The sequence below is a fragment of the Dromiciops gliroides genome, chromosome 3 (genome assembly GCF_019393635.1).
Source record: "Dromiciops gliroides isolate mDroGli1 chromosome 3, mDroGli1.pri, whole genome shotgun sequence".
NCBI classification, from domain to species: domain Eukaryota; kingdom Metazoa; phylum Chordata; class Mammalia; order Microbiotheria; family Microbiotheriidae; genus Dromiciops; species Dromiciops gliroides.
The window spans coordinates 522,695,328-522,717,342 of record NC_057863.1 but is presented as its reverse complement, the minus strand read 5'-3'; the positions used below and the strand labels follow the sequence as shown (position 1 = coordinate 522,717,342).

General features: G+C 38.0%; 1 protein-coding gene across 1 annotated transcript; it reads left to right on the top strand.

The window, feature by feature from the left end:
• The first annotated feature begins 220 nt into the window (after positions 1-220).
• LOC122751177 (macrophage metalloelastase-like) lies at positions 221-19,670 on the top strand. Its single transcript, XM_043998137.1, has 10 exons — positions 221-322; positions 2,233-2,477; positions 7,496-7,644; positions 7,748-7,873; positions 10,816-10,977; positions 11,602-11,737; positions 13,087-13,220; positions 14,327-14,486; positions 17,024-17,127; positions 19,570-19,670. The coding sequence occupies exons 1-10, from the start codon at positions 221-223 to the stop codon at positions 19,668-19,670; spliced, it is 1,419 nt and encodes a 472-aa protein (XP_043854072.1).
• The last annotated feature ends 2,345 nt before the right edge of the window (positions 19,671-22,015 follow it).

Below are 22,015 nucleotides of genomic sequence, written 5' to 3'. Positions count from 1 at the left end.
GATGTTTGTGGGTCCCTTTTCCTTGTCCTGGAAGAGGGTTATACATGTATTTACACGCTCTAGTGACAAATCAAAGGGTGATAGGAACAGTGAGTCACTCTAGAGCTGAGGTTAACAAAGCTAGTCCAAGTGCTATATAAAGAGGGACCATTGGGTAACCTTGTATAGAAAAGGAAGAGGGTGAAGTGACTTCAACTAAAGGGCAGAAGAGACTGTCAGAATGAAGAACTTTCTGCTGATATTGGCTTTGCATGCCTCGATCTCCTATACTATCCCAGTAACCACAGACACAATTTTTGAAAAAGAATTGTTGTTTGCAAAGGTAAGTTTTCCCATTGCATTGAATCAACAATTGCATGTATTTTTTGTATCTAGTACTTTGGTAGAAAATTGGTCAATGGCTTTACTGTCCAAGATAGGTGCTTAATAAATGCTTTCCGATAGTTCTCAATGAATGTCTGTTTGTTGATTTGGTAGCTTTATTTTGAGAAAAAAAAACTAATTAAAAACTGGCATGTGACAGCATTAGATAATTTGCTTAATCTTTTCAGGGAGTTAGAGGTGACTACTTCAAATCTGTTTTGTATACATAACTTTCCTTTGTCAAATAAGAATTTTTTAAACCAATGGTATTAGTTTTGAAGGAGAATTTTGAGCTGAGGATAGAGAGGAAGCTATACTCTTACCTCATATGCTTTGAAAAAGGGGGGAAACTGCAAACATGAATTCGAGGTGTGATTATAATTAGAGATCTGTTTTTACCTACAATTTTTGTCATTAATTTTTGGAACATCGGCTAATAAGCTGAAACCTGAGCAAGTACAGGGTCAACCTCTTCATTACCAGCAGCCTGTCTAGATAATCTGGGCCAATTCCTATCCCACCCCATCTATTTTCTCTGTGTTGTTTGAATGGGTTAACTTCAACTCTTCCTCTTATTGGTCTTATTGTATGAGGAAATGGAGAGATGCCAAATCCAATGAGAATATAGGGGTTTTTTTTAGTATCTAAATATTTGTGTGTTTTCCTCTTCAAGTCACAGGCTAAGGAACATGTTTGGATAATGGTAATCATTTTTTTTTTTTTTTAGTGAGGCAATTGGGGTTAAGTGACTTGCCCAGGGCCACATAGCTAGTAAGTGTTAAGTGTCTGAGGCTGGATTTGAACTCAGGTCCTCCTGACTCCAGGGCCAGTGCTCTATCCACAGCACCACCTAGCTGCCCCAATGTTTATCATTTTAATGTGGATCTGAGTTTCTTTGAGGTTCCAGATGAAAACTGTTCTAATAGTATGCATAGGCACCAGAGGAAGTACATGAGAATAAAAATGTAACCATCTAGACTGGAGGAGTGATAACTGAGTACAAGTGAACCACCACCATCAGTACAAAGTTTCTAACCATCTTAATAATGAAGGAGAGATGGCATGAGATAGAAGACAGGCCTTTGAGTCAGAAAGAGCTGAGTTCAGGTTCTGCTTCTGACACATACACTCTTTGGAACCAGGGACAGGTTAATCTGTCAGTGCCTCAGAGAACTCGCTGAATTGGAATAAGTTCCACACCAAGAGTTCTCCAGAAGGGTGAAATGACAATCTGGGACTTCTCATTCTATCCTGCTCCCACCCTCCCAAAAAAGAGAGACTAAGTACCAGTTCATGTCCCAGGGCTTATCATTCTGTGATCTCCTTAAGACAGCTGAAACAGATGGATCAATGGAATATTGGTCAACTTCTCTGTCATATGTCCATAGGTAAAAAAAAATTATAAATTTTTAATAGTTTAAGAAATTTTATTACATCACCTGCATCTTCATTTGCCAATACATCCCTCCCTTCTCATTTACCAAGAGTCATTCCTCCTCAGAAAGAATAAGAAAGAAAAAGGGGGAAATAAAAACCAATTTTAGCAAAACGAACCTACACATCAGCCACATCTGAGAGCATATACGATGTTCTGAACCCACTCTGGAAAGGAAAGGGAAGGAAAAGAAGTATATTTTCTCATCTCTTCTGGACCAAGCTTAGTTAATATAATTACACAATGTTCAATTTTGTTTTCTTGTTGTTGTTGTCCTTTCCATTTGTATTGATGTATTTGTATATATTATTTTCTTGTTTCTTTTTACTTCATTTTGAACTAATTCTTATTCATCTTCTTAATGCTGATTAGATGAGAGCTGAAAGAAACTATCAGGTAGGATAGTTTCTTTTTATATTTATTGATTTCCTTAGATTTACCTGAAAAAATATTTTGGCCTTGACATGGAAGAAACGCCTTTGAATAAAGTAAAAGGCAATGACCCTGTAGTTCAGAAGATTGAGGAAATGCAGAAGTTTTTTGGGATGAAGGTGACAGGAACACTGGACTCCACAACTTTGGAGATGATGCACAAGCCTCGATGTGGAGTTCCTGATGTGCATGAGTTTAAAGTATTTCCGAATCGACCAAGATGGAAGAAATACGATCTTACCTACAGGTAACATTTTATTCAGATGTTTTTAATGCATAGTAACACTGGCCTTATCTGAAGATATGGAACCTTCAATGATTCAAGACACAGAGCTCCAAAATCTTAAAGCTTCAAATCTAGGGATTGAAAATATCCTTTGACTACTAATGTGGAAATATGTTTAACCTGACTGTACTGTATAACATATATCAGATTTTTTGCTGTCTTGGGGAGGGGGGACAATTCCCTTTGGGGCTTTCTTGGCAAAAATACTGCAGTGGTCTGTCATTTCCTTCTCTAGGTTATTTTACAGATGAGGAAACTGAGGCAAACAGGGTTAAGTGATTTTGCCAGGATCACACAAGTAGTAAGTGTTTAAGGTCAGATTTGAACTCAGGAAGATAAATCTTCTTGATTATAGCCCAGCACTCTATCTACTGATCAACCTTACACTGTTCTAATCTTAAATAGTTTACCGCTATATAGAACATTCTAAGTAACTGAAGATTCTTCACTAACCATTTACTCTACAGTCCTGGGCAATCTGGTTTCTATCTGCTCTATTGATACTGCTCTCTGGAAGGTTGACAATATCTCTGAACCATCAGATCCAATGGATTTTTTTTTCAATCTTCATCTCTGCAATATTTGACATTGTGGACAAGCACCTCATTCTAGAAATGCTATCTTTGTGACATTGACTCCTTCTTTAGATTAAGATAACACTATATAGTTTCCCCAAATTTTAGAAAAGCACTTGATAATGTTTCTAATATTATACTTGGGGAAAAGATGGAGAGACATGGACTAGATGAGAGAATAATTGATTGTCTTCATGTCTGAGTCACCAGGCTCAAAGAGTAGTCATTAATGGTTTTATGTTGACCAGGAAGGCTAACTATAGTGGAGTGGTCCAGTGATCTGTGCTGTAGAACATTTTAAAAGTCAATAACTTGGATAAAGGAATAGACATCATGCTCATCAAATGTGACACAAGGCTGGGAGAGATATCTAATGAAATGTATGACAGAGTAAGATTTCAAAAAGTTCTTGACAGACTGGAATGTTGGGACAAATTTAGTAAGATGACCTTTATGAGGACACATATAAAGTCTTGGAAAAAGCAATTTGACAAATAGAAGACAAATAGATGACAAAAGAGAGATTCACAGACAGACAGCACTTTGAAAAGATCTGGGGATTTTAGTGGAACTATGAACTACATATGAGTCAAATGTATGACGCGGATGCCAACAGAGCTTATTCAATCTTAAGACTGCTTTAAGTGAGTAAGAGCATCCAGGAGTAAGGGAGTGATAGTTCCACCTGTAGTTTACCTTGGTCAGACAATATTTGGTATATAATACTTAGTTCTTACTGTCACATTTTGAAAAGGCTATTTATATGAAGTGGAAGGCCATCAAAATAGTGAAGGAATTCAACTTCATGCCCTATAAGAATTTATTGAAAGAAGTTATGGAGAGTGTAATAGCTGTCATAAAAAATATGCAGGGATGCTTTTGTTCTTATTCTTTTTTTATAACATGACTAATGTGGAAAAATATGTCTAACATGATTGTACATATATAGCCTATATCAGATTGCTTGTTGTATTGAGGAGGGGGGAGGAAAGGGAAAGAGGGAGAAAAATTTGGAACTCAAAACTTTACAAAAATAAATGTTGAAAACTATATTTAAATGTAATTGGAAAAATACTATTTTAAACAAAGAATATGAAAGGCTAGCACACAAAAGAGAGATTAGTCTAGTTATATTTGACCCCATTGGGTAGAAGTTGCAAAAAATAAATTGAAGTTTGATGTAAGGACACCTTTTCTAACAATTAGAGCTATGCTAAAGTGTATTGGGCTGCCTTTGAAGATAGTGATTTTCTTCTTGCTGAAGGCCACTTGTCAGCTTTGTAATAGAGATTTTTTGTTCATGTGCAAATTGGAATATATGGCCTCTGAGATATTTTCTAATGGAAATTCTGTGATTCTGGTTCTTATCCTTCTTTCTGATGGCTTTTTCTGGTTCCATTATTGGTTTCTTTGTGTCCTCCCACTTACTTAATGTTCTCCATTGTTTTGATGATAATAATGATAACAGCTAATTTTTATGTAGTACTTACTATGTGCCAAGTACTTATAATTATTATCTCATTTGATGTGCACTACAACACTGGGAGGTAGGTGCTATTATGTCCACATTTTACAGATGAGAAAACTGAGGCAAACAGAGGTTAAGTGACTTACCCAGCGTCACACAGCTAGTATGTATCTCAGACTGGATTTTAACTCAGATCTTCCTGTCTCCAGGCCCAGCACTCTATGGACCACCTGAATTTTCTTTCCTTCATTACTGTATCCATTCCTGTTACTTCAACCTGCCTGTATTTATATGGTTCCTCAATCAACTTATCTATCAATCCACCCTGACCTCTCTTCGGACTCACTTTCTAACTATCTTCTGTATATCTCCATCTGGATGTTGCAATGATATTGAGACTGGATTTGTCTTAAACTGAATTCATCATCTTTGTCTCTCCCTCTAACCTACTCTTCTAGATTTTTATATTTCTCTCAATGGTGCTACAATTTTCTTAGTTGCTTAGGCTCAAAACCCAAGGTTCCACTTTTATTCCTCCTTTGTCTCTGATTTTCAATTAACTTACCAGGTCCTCCTGTTCTCTCTCCTGATATCTTTTATCTACCCCATTCTACTTATTCCAGTTGCCACCAACTTATTTCAGTCCAGGTGTGTATTGTTAGAATGATGAAAAAGAAAGGGGTCCTCAAACTCCATTTTGCACTAGGAATTAAGTTGTAAATAATGACTAATCATCAGAGGCAGCCCTTTATGAATGCATTTTCCAAGGATCTACCTGTTCTTAATTTGCCCCAGTTCAGGCCTTTATTTATCTTTCCCCAGGATTATTGAAATAGCCTCCTAACTTGTCTCCTCATCTCTTGTCTCTGTCACCTACAACCCTTTCTACCCTGGGCTAACAAGTAAATTGGCCTAAAGCAAATCTCTAATCGTGTTACCTTTTTGCTCAAATCTGCAGTGATTCCCATTGCCTCTTAAAACCCTAATCCTGATATTTAAGGCTCATGTCTATGTAATCTTTGACAAATCAACTACATCTCTCTGGGCCACAGTTTTCTTATATATTAATGAGTGGTTGAATTAGATAATTTCCCAGGTCCCTTCCTGCTTTAGTAGTTGTTTCTTTGCTTGCTTGCTTTAAAAATATGCTTTGACTTTTCTTTTTAGTCATGTCTCCCACTATCCCTACTTTATATAAGGATGCCAGAGCCAAGCTATACTACTCTTGAATATATCTCATAATTTTCTACTTTTTCCCCATATACTCTTCCCTACTCTCAATACTTCATTGTCCCATTTCTTCCTACCTGATACCTATACATCTTTCATGCCTTGTTTAACTAATCTTCCTTCTAGTTTTCCCTCATCCCCTAAGTCAGGAATTTAATTTTGGGGGGCATCATGAACCCCTTTGGCAGTCTAGTGAAACCTATGGACCCTTTTTCAGGACAATTTTTAAATACATAAACTAAAATACATAATATTACAAAGGAAACTAAATAACAACAGTTATGATTAAAAAAAAATGAACAGATCCAGGTTAAGAATCCTTAGTCTAAAGGATGAGTAATCTCTAATTAGTATAGCTCTTTGTTTTGTGATCTCTATGTGTATAATGTGTGTATTCTCTGTGTGTGTGTGTGTATATATACATACATATATACACATAAACATATATACATAATATACATATGTGTGTATGTATTTCAGATGATCTCCAAGGTCCTCTCCATTTCTAAATCTATGATTCTAAGAGATCTCTTATAATCTTTAAGGACCTCAGAGGTCATCTGGTCAAACTTCCTCATTTTAGATGAGAAGACTGAGGTCCAGAGAGGGAAATGACTTGATTAGGTTTGCACAGGTAATAAATGCAAGGGCCATGATTTGAATTCAGGCTCTCTGACTCCTGAGCCAGTGCTCCCAAGCCCTTTTAGATTGGAAGCTCCATGAGGACAGGGTCTCTAAGTATAGTGTCTTGTGCCTAGTAGGTGCTCGATCAGTATTTGCTGAATGAATAAACAATTGCCTGAAATCAAGGTGGGTGAATTGTATAAAGAATTATTCAAGCATAACAGTCTGGACTATTGGTAACAAGTCAATATTCCTGCATACTCTATCACTCAATAAAATGGAGCATTATGATTATAGTGTAGTTTTGTACTAATTATGTCAGTGATTGAGCCAGAACAAGAAGTTGGGTTATGATACCCTGTTAAATTTAATTAAACTCAACCAATATTTTATTACTACATGAGCCTGAGTAAGTCACTTAACCCTTTTCCCCTCAGTTCCTTATCTGTAAAATGAGCTAGAGAAGGAAACAACAAACTACTCTAGTAGCTTTGACAAGAAAACCCCCAAAATGGGGACACGGAGATTTGGAAACAACTGCAATGACTGAACACATTGCATTGCTTGTCTTCTCAATGGCTGGGGGAGCAGCAGAAAAGAGAGAGAGAATTTGAAACTAAAAATTAAAAAAATAAAAAATATTAAGTACTTACAATGTCCCAGGCATTGGACTAGATGAGGGTGATACAAAGACAAAAATGAATTAATTCTTTGTTAAAAAAGTTTAAATTTTATCAGGGGGATTTGACATGTATACAAGTAAGTAACAATATAATCTATACAAAGAAATACAGATTAATTTCAAGAGAGACTAAGTGCTAATAATTGAGAATATGAGGAAAGTCCTTGTGCAGCATTTGCATTAAAAAAGGTTTCCTTTTAAAATAGGTAAAAGAAGCAAAGTTTCAATTATCTGTAAATTTCACTGCTATCAAATGCCTTATTCCTCCCCCCCGCCCCGACCCGCCATAATGGTAAAAGAATGAGATATTCTATTTCAATAGCAACCAATAACTTCCATTGTTTTTCTCCTTGTTTTTTTCTTTTTCTTTCTTTTTTTTCCTCTTTGTTTTGTGATAAAGAATAATGAACTATACCCCTGACATGGCCAAAGCTGATGTGGACTATGCCGTCAAGAAAGCTTTTGAAGTATGGAGCAATGTAACCCCTCTGACATTCAAAAGGATTTACATGGGAGAAGCAGATATCTTGATATCTTTTGCATCTGGAGGTAAAATAGCCCTTAAGATGCAATACTTCTTTTATCTAGATAGTTCTCAGTACAGCTGATAGTGTGAAGAGAAGGGCTTATTTTTGTTTTGTTTTGTTTTAAGATCATGGTGACTTTTATCCTTTTGATGGTCGCCATGGCACCTTGGCCCATGCCTATGCTCCTGGAACTGGTATTGGAGGAGATGCTCACTTTGATGAGGATGAAGGCTGGACAGCAGGCACAAGAGGTAGGCCAAAAATGTTCTTGTCTTATTTTGTCTATCCTAAAAAAGATACCAGAGAACTCAGATTCCACTTATTTCCTTCCTTCCTTCCTTCCTTCCTTCCTTCCTTCCTTCCTTCCTTCCTTCCTTCCTTCCTTCCTTCCTTCCTTTCTTCCTTCTTCCTCTTTTTTCTTCTACAAGCATGAAATGAGTGTCTAACTATGGGCCAGACACTGTGCTAGATTTAGGAGATAAAAAGCCAAAAAATGAAATAGACTATGACCTCATTGAGAGAGTGGAGAGAGAAAAGAACACCCAGGACAGAGCTCTGGGGCACACCCACATGTAGGAATTGGGCTAAGATAGCTAGATGATGCCCCAACAATTGGGAATGAAGAATGGAAGGAAGGAAAATCAGAAGAAAATGGTGTCACAAAAGGCAAGGAAGAAAGAGTATCTAAGAAGGAGTGGTCAACAGAATTTAATGTCAAAGAGAGGTTGGGAAGGAAAAGGACCTAGATGGGGCCACAGGACTTGTTAATTAACATTATCAGTTATCTCAGAGAGAACAGTTTCAATTGCATGATGGGATCGGATACCCAATTACAAGAGGTTGAGAAATGAATGAGAGGTGAAGAAGTGGAAGCAAGGAGTGCATGAGTGTAGGCTTTTACATTTCCTCCACTCGCCCCCCCCCATCACCTGCCCCTTGGAATTTGGTTTTGATAGAGGAGGGATATGGGATCATAACTCGAGGGGATAGTAGGGCCAAATGAAAGGATTTCTCTTGTTTGTTTTTAGAAGAGGGGAGAGTATCTTTTAGGAATTTGAAGCAGGGAATGTTTGGCATAAATTTCCTAGTCTTTCAAACATGATGAAATTTAAGCTAATTCAGACCCCCATCTATTGTAGAGAGCTTCTTTTGGATGATGCAGGGCCTATTACACTAGGGGAGCCCTGCATACTTTTCTACAAAACATTTACACATCTATTTTCACAAAGAATGGACACACGAGCTGAAGAGAAAGCCATCAAAGAAATGTGCCTAATTCAACCTGATTGAGTTTGTTCAAATGGAATTCCAGCATTTTTTTATAGGAGCCAGATCTTTCCCAGAGTCTTTCTGGAGAATAAATTCAGCTTTGACTTGAAGCTCATGAAATTCTTCTTAATGAGGAGATTTACCTGTCTTTAAAAAAAAGGGAAAAACAAAAAACAAGCACTGGTCAGTCCTGTAAACAACCAGCTGTAAAGCTGTAAACAACTAGCCCAATGTGGTCGACAAGGTTGTTTAAAGTTTGTGATGTGTAAAGTATAATGGGAGCCATGTGTTAGATTGCCTCAAGATATTTATGGAGCTAGACTGTAGGTTGATCTGCTTCATGCTCCTTATTTTACAGATGAGGAAACTGAGGCACAGAGAGCAACTTTTCCAGGATCACACAGCTTGCTGGTGTCTTAATAGGGTCTTATATCCAAGTCTCCTGAGTCCTATTCCAACACACTTTCCTCTATACTCCTTTGCTGCCTTGTTTTAGGTAGGCTGAACTAAAAGGCAGATATTCCTATTACTCCTTAATGATAATCTTCAAGAGAAAAATGTCATCCACTGAAAGCATCAGGCTACTATATAATCTTATTTGTTTTATTAAATTGAGTAAAAGAAGGTTTTTTTGGATATTGATATCAAAATTTGGATTTTGGATACTCAATGAACACAATTTTTGACCTAAAGGCTCCCAAATTAATTCAACGTGGAGAAAGTGATTGTGGGGGATGATGTCCGTATTGCTCCAATGCTATATCCCTATGCAATTTGGCTTCATTCAGGGCTCAGGGAGCATGGTGATGTCCCCTAAGTCTCTTCCAACACTTAGTAATATTTTTCAAAGAAGCCAGAAAATATGAGAGCCAGAGGTTGAGTCTAAGCTGTTGGAAGCAGGAGAGGATATTTGAGAAGCAATTATATGCGATGAGTAACAGAAACTCCTTCCTTTCTCTTCCATACTCAGGGAATGCATACTAGCAGGGAGAAAGAGGAAAACAGGAAGCAAATATTGTAACTCAGAAGTGTATTTATACTCAAATTTTATATCTACTTGAATTTCTTAAGAGTACTGAGATTAGACCTGCTAAGAAGAAGTGTAGAAAGAACTAGGATCATTGGGTCTGGAGAGGAAGGGACTTAATAATAGACTACAAATCAAAATGCAGGGGTTCTCAAATATATGAGAAAGTAAGCAAATATTCTCTGTCTCTCGAGCACTGAACAAGAGGAAAAAGGCTTAAGTTGCAGCATGAAACATTTTAAGTTAGGCAGAATTTTGATTCAATTCAATTAAATAGACATTTATTACATGCCTACTGTGTGCAAGGCACTGAACCTAGTACTGGGGATACAAAGACAGCCACAAAACAGTTCCTGACCTCAAAGAGCTTACAATCTATCAAGAACACAGTATTCTGTTATTCATGGGTATGTATTATCCAGGTAGCTTCTAGAGAAGCTCCTTCACTAGATATCTTTACCAAGAAAACATATTCTTTCCTTTCTGGCTTAAATATAGTTCTACTAGAGAGTGAAGGGATGAGCTAGATGAATATTGTTGGCTAGAAAGGCTTTTTATTATCAGGGATCTTTACTTTTGAAAACCCATAAACCGAAATAAAACATAAAATATTTGGCTTCTCCTTGCATCCAGTTTCTTTCCTCTCAGCTTCCTCCTTCTCACTGATTTTTGGTCCCTGAAATACTGGTAGTAGCTGGACAAAGTGTGGAGGGCAGAAAGGTTCAAAGGAGAGAATTAGCTAGGTCATTGGTCATATGCATTGGGAAATGCTGGAACAAAAGATCTCCCAAAGTTATGCTCCGTATGTAGTTCCATTTTATTTATATAACTGTATCCTTTATTTAATACTTGCCTATGAATGTCACTGATTTTTTATCTACACCGTTTGCTTTTTAGGATACAACTTGTTTCTTGTTGCTGCTCATGAATTTGGCCATTCACTAGGTCTTGATCATTCTAAGGATCCACAAGCCTTAATGTATCCCACCTACCGTGGCGTTGACCCCAGACAATTCCATCTTTCTCAGGATGATATCAAAGGCATTCAGACCCTGTACGGTAGGCACCAATAATATATCTTTTAACATCATCTAATATCTCTTATAAACTTGAAGAAATGAGGCCAAGGAATCATGAGATGTTGGAGGTAGAAGACACCTTAGAAATCATCTAGTCTAGCCTTCTCATTTGATAGATGAATCTAACTAAGGCCTAGAAAGGTAGATTGACTTTATGGAAGTCATCATGTCAATCAGTGGGTAGCCAGGCCTAAAATCTAGGGCTTCTGGCTCACAGGCTAGTATACTTCCTACTTCACCAAACTAATTCTCCATTTTGAAGAGTATCAAACAAAGGAGTAATTCCATTGGAAAAGTTGCAAGAGGATCCAGAAACTGAAATCCAGATGAAGTAGATGAAAGAAGAGCTTCCTTTTTCTTTACTCAGGAGAAGATATTATATAAAATCATGCTAAACAGTAAAAAAACAAAAAACAAAAAAACCCAACCCATCAATGCATTTGCCGTTTCAGAGACAGAATGCAGAATACTCAAGTCATTTACATTCATAATTGTTCAAGAAAATGTGTCAGATCTTAAAAGAATTCCATAGATTCCAGGATATGGTTTTCTTCATATGGTAGCATTTAAAGGTGCTTCAAATATTTCTGGGACTTTTTTTCAGGACGTCCAGTGAATCGTCCTCCTATATCCCCAGAATTACCCTCCTCCCCTACTATGAAGCCAGACGTCTGCAGCTCCTCCATGACATTCGATGCCATTGCTACACTCCAAGGAGAAATAATTTTCTTTAAAGACAGGTAGGCCAACTGTTGAACTAAACTTGCATGACTGTAGAATTATAAAGTTTGGATCCAGAAGAAACTTAACAGAGAACTAAGAAGGAGACTCTGGCATAGTACTGGGCTTGGAGTCCCAGATTCAACACCTGCCTCAGATATCTAGTTGTGCTATCCTGGACAAGTCATTTAACTTCTCTGAAGCTCAGTTACTTCATCTATAAACTTGCCTCATAGGTTTGTTGTAACGATCATATGAGAATTTAATGTCTATTATACCCTTCACAAACCAAATGCTAGAGAAATGTTAACTCTTATTTTTTAGCCCAACCCTGTACATAGCTTGTTCTTGTATATAGCTCCTTTGTACATATTTGTAAGCTCCTTGTCTCCCCCACTAGATTATAAGCTCCTTGAGGGCAAAGACTATTTTTGGGGTCTCCCCAGTATTTAGTACAATGCCTGGTATATAGTAGATTTTATAGGTAAGGAAACAGCTTCAGAAAGATGGAGGAACTTTTAAAAGTTTACACAGCCAGCTACAGGCAACTGTATCATTAGAATGCCAAGCTCTATCTATACAGTGCCAAATATACCATTTGAAGAAAAGAAAATATTAATTGGCCAACTATTTCATCTAATGATAATCAGCTTAACTGACTTTGTTTTTTAGCAAAATGGACCAGATGTTTTAATATTAGATGATATGAGATCTATGTAACATAAGAAGAAAACTAGGGCAGCTAGGTAGTGTAGTAGATAAAGCACCAGCCCTGGATTCAGGAAGACCTGAGTTCAAATCCAGCCCCAGACACTTGCCGCTTACTAACTGTGTGACCCTGGGCAAGTCACTTAACCCTCATTGCCCTAAAAAAAAAAAAGAAAAAGAAAAAGAAAAACATAGGAAGAAAACTTGCCTTTAAAACATGAAAACAATACTCAAAGCTATTCAAAGGAGGAGGTGGGGAGAGAAGCTTTGGGGCTTGTCTCAGAGGAACAAAAGCAGTTTTGTCTTTTGACAACAGGAATGTTGGAAACTAGGAAGAACTTTTACCATTGGGCCCCAGACATAATACCTTATATGACTCCATTATTTCTGGGAACATAGCCATCATCCTCACCATCATACTAAGCAGTTTACACATACTATCATTTGATGCTCACAACAAACATGGAAAGTGAGTGCAATTATTTATCTCCATTTTGCAGTTAAGGAGCCTGAAGCAGACAGAGATTATATGATTTTCCCAGGGTCACAAAATAAGTGTCTAAGACCAGATTTGAACTCAGGACTTTCTGACACCAGAACTCAGTCTCTTGAATATAGAATGTGACTAATTCTTCTGTCTATGCATTGTCTTTCCTATCAGCTTATTATTGCGGAAACAGCCCCAGAACCCAAAAGTGGTTGTTGATTTGCTTTCCTCCTTCTGGCCTTCCCTACCATCTGGCATTCAGGCTGCCTATGAAGTTGAAACCAAGAATCAAGTTTTTCTTTTTAAAGGTGACTACATTTAGTTGTTTTATTTTCTCTCAATTATTTTTGGCCGTGAATACACTTAAAGGAATTCAAAGTTAAGGAAACAATAATAGCTTTTATATGATATGGCATTTGTAACTCATCTCTTTTGTATGTACCAAAGTGTTTTAAGACTGCAACTTATCTGCTATGAACTGCACCCCAAATAGCCCCAATACCTATCTCATATTAGCACAAAAATCACAATCACAGAATTGGAAAGGGTTTTAGCAGTCATCTGATCCAACTTACATACAACATGCTCAGTAGTCAGTCATTCTTTTTTTTTTTTTTTTTAGTGAGGCAATTGGGGTTAAGTGACTTGCCCAGGGTCACACAGCTAGTGTTAAGTGTCTGAGGCTGGATTTGAACTCAGGTACTCCTGACTCCAGGGCTGGTGCTCTATCCACTACGCCATCTAGCTGCCCCAGTAGTCAGTCATTCTTTCCTTGCTTGAAGACTTTAAATGAAGGGGAGCCTACTACCTAATACAAGGTTATTGAAAAAAATACAAATGTAATAAATGAAAAAGTAAGTTGGTCATAATAATGAAGGAACATATGAGGAGATGGGAAATAATTCATTTTCAAGGGCAGCTTATTTTGATCAAGAACACCTTTCTATCAATACAAACAGGTTTCTGAATGTCAGGGCATCTATAGGGCTAAAATGAGTTTTAATATATACATATATGTATTTTTTTACTTTCTAATCTGTTCATTAAAAAGACAATTTTAACTTTATTTTATTATGATTATACAGTCTGAAAATGAATGCAGCTTGTATTTATGACTGAAAACATTGAGCAAAGCCTTAAAAAATGAGACCATGCCAATTAGTGACTGAAATTTTTTTTTAATTCCACATGCTACTCTCCTCACTCTTAAATTTCTTCAAGTTACTTGTTATTATGGAAAAAGTGGAAGAGACGTGGGTGGAATTTGTGGAATGAATTGTGGGTTCAATGTTGAAGGATTGTCACTATTTTTTAATCCATATATTATATTTTATTAATGTTTCCATTATAAACCCCATTTGGGTCTTGGGCAAAGAGGAAAGCAATGTTTTAAAATTGTTATTTTTCTTCACAGACACCAAGTATTGGGTGATCAGAGGAACGAAGCTCCTAACACGATATCCCAGGAACATCCATTCTCTGGGCTTCCCAAGCTATGTGAAAAAAGTTGATGCAGCTGTTCATAACCCCTTTTCTAGGAAAACCTATTTCTTTGTAAAAAATGATTACTGGAGGTGAGGTTCATTGTTGAACACCTTTGCCTTTAGAATGGTAAAGTAGAAGTGACGGGGGAAGGGCCTCCTGTGGTTAGCTCCCCTTCCCTACATCACAGACAGAGCACACAGCTGTGGGTGGCCTTTTTTTTCCTTTTTGATGCTTAAGGCAGGCATCAAATCTAATCAGTTTAAAAGAAACACTAATCTAGATTTAGGGATGGATTATTAGGCATTTGGGGGTTCTGCTACACTTGAAATATTCATAGAAACATGAAAACAAATTTAGTTCATTTCAGCAGTTGGCAAGGGAGGAAGGATCTTAGTGAATGGGAATTCTGTGCCTCAAGGGAGGGGGACTTCATAGTGAGCAGAGGACCACAGCACTTTAGAAGACAGAGGGGTCCCATAATTCTGCCATGAAGTATTTTAGCATGTGTTTCTTAACTGAGCACAAGTCTGTCACGACAAGACAGAAGATTGGTCTTTTCTGAGTTTTAATGAATGTTCTAACCTTAGAGGAAGGGCATTGGATGTGGTAGGTAAAATTTGTAGGGGAGTTAGGGGCCTCATTCCATCTCCCACCCTTATAAAGAGGATAAGTCTAATACTGGGCAGGACAACCTATGAGTGTAGAGAGAAGGAAGATAACTACTGTAAAGATTAAAGGCTTGACAGGTAACAGTCTGAATTTGGACAAAGATGCCCAACTATTGGAGCACACATTGATATTAATTGGAGATTCTTGCAGAGTGAGAGCTTTGACCATTCTGTCATTGCCCTTAGTGAGCAATGAATTGGTATGGGAAGAGGGGAGGGAGGCATGGTGCAATGGTAGCTAGGAAAAGCAGGGTCCATATTGCTGCTTCCATTTCCATCTGCTTCCCTTCTCTTTTCTCACTGGAGGAAACATATTCAAGGTTGCCTTGAGGGAAGGATGTTCCAATGATGGATGATGTAGGAGAGAATTCTCTTCCCTAGTTCAGTAAAATTATTAGATAATTATTTATCATATCAATACAATAGAATGACCACAATGGAAGAAAGGGAGGGCAGAATCATACACATTTGAGCCATATCCCTGAAGATGTCATGGAGGAGCTCATGTTTCTTTTTTCTTTCTTTCTTTCTTTTTTTTGTGGGGCAACAAGGGTTAAGTGACTTGCCCAGGGTCACACAGCTAGTAAGTGTCAAGTGTCTGAGGCCGAATTTGAACTCAGGTCCTCCTGAATTCAGGGCCAGGGCTCTATCCACTGTACCACCTAGCTGCCCCCGGAACTCATGTTTCTATGATGAACTCTCATTCACAAATACTTTCTTTGCAATAACCCTAGAAAAAAAACATAATACATGAATATTATTCGTAGTTTGTAGATAAAGAAACTGAGGATCAGAGAGGTGACATGACCAGTCTGCAGTCATAATATCTGTCACTGTCAGATTTCAAACCCAGGATTCCTGATCTTAAAAACACTCATTTCAGGGGGCAGCTAGGTGGCACAATAGGGGTCAGATAGGTGGCATAGTGAATAAAGCACTGGCCCTGAATTCAGGAGGACCTGAGTTCAAATTCGGCCTCAGACACTTGACACTAGCTATGTGACCCTGGGCAAGACACTTAATCCCCATTGCCCCACCAAAAAAAAAAAACCCAAGCAAGCACTCTTTTCACTATGCCATGTTGCTCTTTTTGGAAAGAGAATTGACTGTCAAGATCATGGTACTATATATTTAGAACTGAAAGGGACCTCAGAGGTCATTGAGTTCTATCATCTTATTTTACTACAGAGGAAACTGTGGCCTAGGGAGTTTAAGTGACTTTCCTCACATCACACAGCTTGTATAAATGGTAGAGCAGGTACCTGGGTTTCAGTCCTGGATCATTCACTAAGTAGCTGTATGATCTCAAGTAAGACACATGTCTTCTAAGTCATTTTCTTCATTTGTGGAACGAGCAACCTAGACAAAATTACCTCTCAAGTTTTCTTGCAGCCTTCCACATCTGCAGCATCTATGTAACAAGGGCATTGCAAAGTTTAAAAAAATTTGTAGATGAAAGCTCTTAAAAAAGAAGAGGTACTGCATGTGGTGGCATTCACTTGTAATCCCTCCTCCAGAGGAGGCTGAGCCTGGTGGATTCCTTGAGGTAGAGTTATAGGCTGTAGTGAGCTTAAGCTGATTGGGTATCCGCACTAAGTAAGCTCCCTAGAAGTGGGAAGAGGGGGTGGTATCAGGATGCCTAAAGAGGGATGAATCAATGGAGGTTAGAAGCAAAGTAGGAAAAAAAAAGAAAAAAACACAAAGTAGGTCAAAGTTACTGTGGCAATCAATGAAGGGTCATGCCCATGAATGACTGCTACTTTTCTAGCCTGACTACGATGGAGAGACCCTATCTCCTCCTCCCCTATCCCTCAAAGAAGGAAAAAGGAAGGAAGGAAGAAGGGAAGGAAAGAAGGAGGGAAGGAAGGAAGAAAAGAAAAGAGAGCCTTTTGGGGATATGGGGATTGACCACTATCCAAACTCCTGATAGAGCATTTCTTAATGATTTCTTTGCTCAGATATGATGAAGGGAGTCAATCAATGGACAGGGGTTATCCCAGAGAGATCGCAAAGTTCTTTCCAGGAATTGGACCTAAAGTGGGAGCTGTGTTTTACCACAACAGTAAGTATTTTGAAGCTTTTTAAGAAACAAGAAACCTCTTTGAGATTCTCCAGCTGAAAGGGCTTCTCTATACTATTAGGGTATAAACATTGAAATGAATCTGCCCTCTCTAAGGTTCCCATAAGCAGGACTTTGGTGGGAGTGGGGATGACGATGAACTGTGGGTCAATGGGAGCATTTTCTGGGGCACACTGTTAGCACCTCTCAAATTCCTAAGGAACTTTCAGTGAGATTGTTCACAGTTCTCTGTCATCTGCTCTCAGCTAAATTGCTGTATGTACAATGGCCAAGAGGGTATCTAATTATGAAGGGCATTGGTGGGAAGACTTCTGCTCCCTGATGTGGGAACAGTGGAGCATGGCCCTGGATAATCCCTAAAGCTGAAATCCTCTGCCCTTTACCTTTACCTCAAAAGTGCTGGCATTGCCTTAAGGATCTGCAAAGCTAGGACAGTTCCTTGGAGCCTGTGAGTATACTTAAGACTGGCCAGCCCTAGATAAGATGGAGCAGAGCCAGGGTTGGTTTTGGTGTGTGTGGTATATAGGAAGGATGTTATAATAGTTTCATAAAAGGTTCCACCTTAGGCACCTTAGAACAAAATACACCGTTGCCCAGGTACCTAAAGTTCCACTTTCCATTGCAAATTGCATTGTAATATTAACTACTCATGGGGTGGAGCTCAGTTTTTCATTTACCAAGTAAAGGAACTCTTCCCGCAAAGTTTCCTCCTAATTAGCCACTCACCAGACCATTATGACTGGGTAACCTCAGACTTGTTCTTTTTTTTTTCTTCTGTCATTCAAAATTTCCAAACATATATATCAACAAGCTTGACAAGTTTCACACCCATAATTTCCCATCTCTGTGAAGAAGGAAGGTTCATTTTCTCTTTCCATATCTTCTTCCAAATTCAAGTTTGATTATTACAATTTCTGTCCTGCCTATTTATAATTATTCTATCCCACCAATAGGGGTCATGGCCAATCCCCCTTCCCATGATAACTGCCTAGACCTACTTATTTTTCTTTTTTCATTCTGTAGCTGCCCCACCTCTAGCCCAGCAAGAGAATCACAGTCATTCTCATTAAGTGGCTCTGGGACACTAAATAGTCCCCAAAACTATCAGAAATAGATGGGTCCTATCCTCTTCAAGATTTAGAAGCAAAGAAAGAGATTCTTATCAGATTTACAGATGACACAAAACCAGGATGAACCACTAATAGAAAAAGTCAAGCTACAAAATGACCTGGGTAGGATAGGACAATGGTCTGAATACAAAAAGATGATGTTGAATAGGGATAAAAGTGTAATTGCCCTCTCCTTGCATTTTAAGATCTATGCCAAAAGTACAGGATAGAACAAGGAAGGAAGACAACATTGGAAAAGGGTTATGGGTCTTTGTGGATGGCAAGCTTAATATGAGTCAACAGAGAGGCAAAGAAAGTGAATATAATCTTCCACTGCATTAATAGGTGCATGGGGGTTTAAGACAAAGATACTGATAGACTCAACTCTGAAGAGCTCTGGCTCTGGCCTGGCCAAACTATATCTGGAGCATTGTATTCAGATATGGGCATCACATTTTTAGGAAGGTCACTGACGTTAAAAAAATTTCCCAGAGGAGCTTAAGCAGGATGGGAAAGAGATAGCTTAGGGGTTCTTAATGCCTTCCTGATTTCTAACCATAGCTCTACCAAATCCCCCACCCCCCCACCCCCACCAAAATAGGGAAGGATTTGACTCAGTTGGAAGGAACTAAAGATATTTAACCTAGAAGAGATAAGATGTTGGGGCGGGGGGAATGAACTGTCTTCAAGTAATTTGAAGACTGTTCCATGAATGGTTGAATGAATGAATGAAAAAGCACATATCAAGTGCTTATATTAAACCAGGAATGGTGCTAAGCTGGGGATACAAAAACAAATAAGCAAGGCCATCTTTGCCCTCAAGGAACTTATATTCTAATAAGGGAAGACAACACATGAAAAGAAGTCACAGTTGGAAAAAGTAGGGAGAGAAAAGGGCATGCAGTCTGTGATAGGATTTGGAAATGACAAAGGAATGGAATGACCTGGTTATGGGCAAGGTAAAATGAATCCTCACCTTTCAAAGCCCAGGATCTCAGCAAGTTCCTGTGGTGGGAGGAGGCAGAATATAGGCAGCAAGGTTTGGAAATTGGAGAAAGACTTTTATTTGGTGTATATAAAACTTAATGATAATTAATTAAATAATTAAGAAATCCCTAGAATGAAATGGCTTGGGGAAGGGGACTCCTGAGTCCCCTAACATGGGCTAAGTTTGGGTGATCAGTAGCTGAAGATGTTATAGATGGACTTCCTGTTCAGCTTTAGGCTGGGTTTCCATCATACATAATATTCCTTCCAACTTTAAGAGTCTATGATTCAAAGACTGTAACCATTTAAATTTGTTTTTTCTTTGTAGGACACTACTATTTTTTCCAAGGAGCCAAGCAACTTGAATATGACATCTTTTTGAACCGTGTTACTCGAGTTCTGAATAGCAACAGCTGGTTTCGTTGTTAGAAACAGGGCTCCTGGATTGATGATCTGATCCAATTAACTTTAGTTCATTAATTTATTGAACATAAACTCTTTGCCCAGAATTGTGCTAGGTTTTTCCTACTTTGATAGACCCATGATTAATTTCACCCATATATGGGGATGTAGAGGGACAAGGGGGATGCTCTCTCTACCAATAAATCTGATAGGATTCTTGTCTTTTTCATGATTTATAATGTAGTCTACATTCAAAACATAGACATATTTATATAATATTTATGTATTATTAACTAATACCCAAACAACTTAATGAATAAAATATGAAGATCATTTTTAAAGTTGATTTAGAAAATAATAAGTGAAAGCCCATATTTTTTGTATCTTGCCCTTTCAAAAAGCCTCTATAATATAATAGAATAGAATTTTCTTGGGTTCCATGTTTTTACCCCTCTGTAGTTGTCATTTAAACATTTAAAGAAAAGAAACTTCTGCAGGCCAGGAGAAACTACAACCTGTCACTGTAGGCTTTTGTTCTGGAACTGTGATTTTCTTTTTTTTGATGTGGAAAGTTTCCAGTGTGGAAATTCCCTCCCCTGATACAGACCCCTTCTCCATAATCTATAGTCAAAGAGAATTGCATGGAGGCACTGAGAGGTTAAATGATCTGTCCAAGGTCACAGAGCCAGTAGGTGTCATAGATAGACCTGGAACTTGGGTCTTCTTACTTCCAACACTGGCCATTGCCCTCATCCTTATTATTCCATGGTATTTCCCTGGCTCTTAATAGAGGGCTCAATTAAATACAACCATTCTACCTTTAACCTCAGACATGAATTGTTTATGTGAAAATTCAAACTTATTTATAGTTAAATCAAGTGCATACTTTGAGAGTAAGGACAAAAGAAATCCAGACTTTCTCTTCAAGGTCAAAATGCCACCCTTGAACATGTAATTAAAGTGAAAAATCTAAGTGTTTAATTTAACTATGTAACTTATTGCTCATTATCCTGTTGTACAGTAGCTATGATTTTTGTCTTTTAACTATATTTGAAAAGTGTCATTGTTATTATATGTTTTACTCAGAAATAAATTTTTTAAAAATTAATACTTTGTTGTGATGATATTTTTAATCTGCTTAACACATCAGACTGTGTTTTCAAAATGCCTATTTTGATCTCTGAATTGTCTTAAGTAAAACAGGCTTCTTAGTTTTGTTTTGTTTTGTTTTTTTAGTGAGGCAATTGGGGTTAAGTGACTTGCCCAGGGTCACACAGCTAGTAAGTGTTAAGTGTCTGAGGCCGGATTTGAACTCAGGTACTCCTGACTCCAGGGCTGGTGCTCTATCCACTGCTCCACCTAGCTTGTTTTGTTTTGTTTTGTTTTGTTTTTTTTAGTGAGGCTTCTTAGTTTTGAGACTCAGTTGTCTGTGGGTGAATCTATGTGGGACAATCCTACGGTGGGAGGTTGGGAAAGTTCAGGACCGATTTGGCCCTCTGACTTGAATTGCCAGCTCCCTTGGCCTTCATGAGAATTTCCTCAAGTATAGAAAACGCCAGCTCCTCTAGTTCTCATTTTGCATGCCCATGCAGCAGATCGGAGGGACATGAAACAGTTTCTTCCAATTTAGCTTGTTCTCAAAGCTAAGGTCATAACATTAACAATGACAACTCACTTATTGATAGGACTGAATGCTTTGCAACTGTTTCCCTCACAACAATACTGCAAGGTACCTATTGCAAGTACAATTATATTATTCATTTTACCCAAGAAGAAATTTAGGCTCTCCAGGGTTAAGTGGATTTCACATCATCACACAAAGAACATGTCTCTGAGCCATGATTTGAATCCAGCTGGGTCTCCTGATGGCAAACCCATATCACATCTCTGTAACTACTGTAATGTTGCAACTAATTAAGGGGTTTAAGAAGAAAACTGACTTTTTGGTTCCCAAAGAAACATTGATTTCATCCACAGGAAAGCTTAATAACTTCACTAAAAATCATTTATTAAACCCTACAATGCACAAGGCACAGAGATAAAGGATGGTAGCATTTCTGACTTCTAGAAGCTTATATTTTACTGGTTGTGGGTATGTTGGAAGGGAGAGGGGTAAGGGTAACACCTCTACACAGATATGTAAAATGCAAAACAGAGTATGATGGAAGCAAAGGAGAGATAGATCTTCAATATTAATACAGCCTTTGGGGTCTAAGTCATGATACTTCCTAATAGAGATGAGATTCTGAAGTGATTCTTTGGAGAGCTCACATTTACGAGATACTTTAAGGAATACTTTCATGATTGTAAGTATCATCACTTTGGCCCCTCTGATTGGAAGGCTGGAGGGTGGGACAAAAAACTCCTCCCCA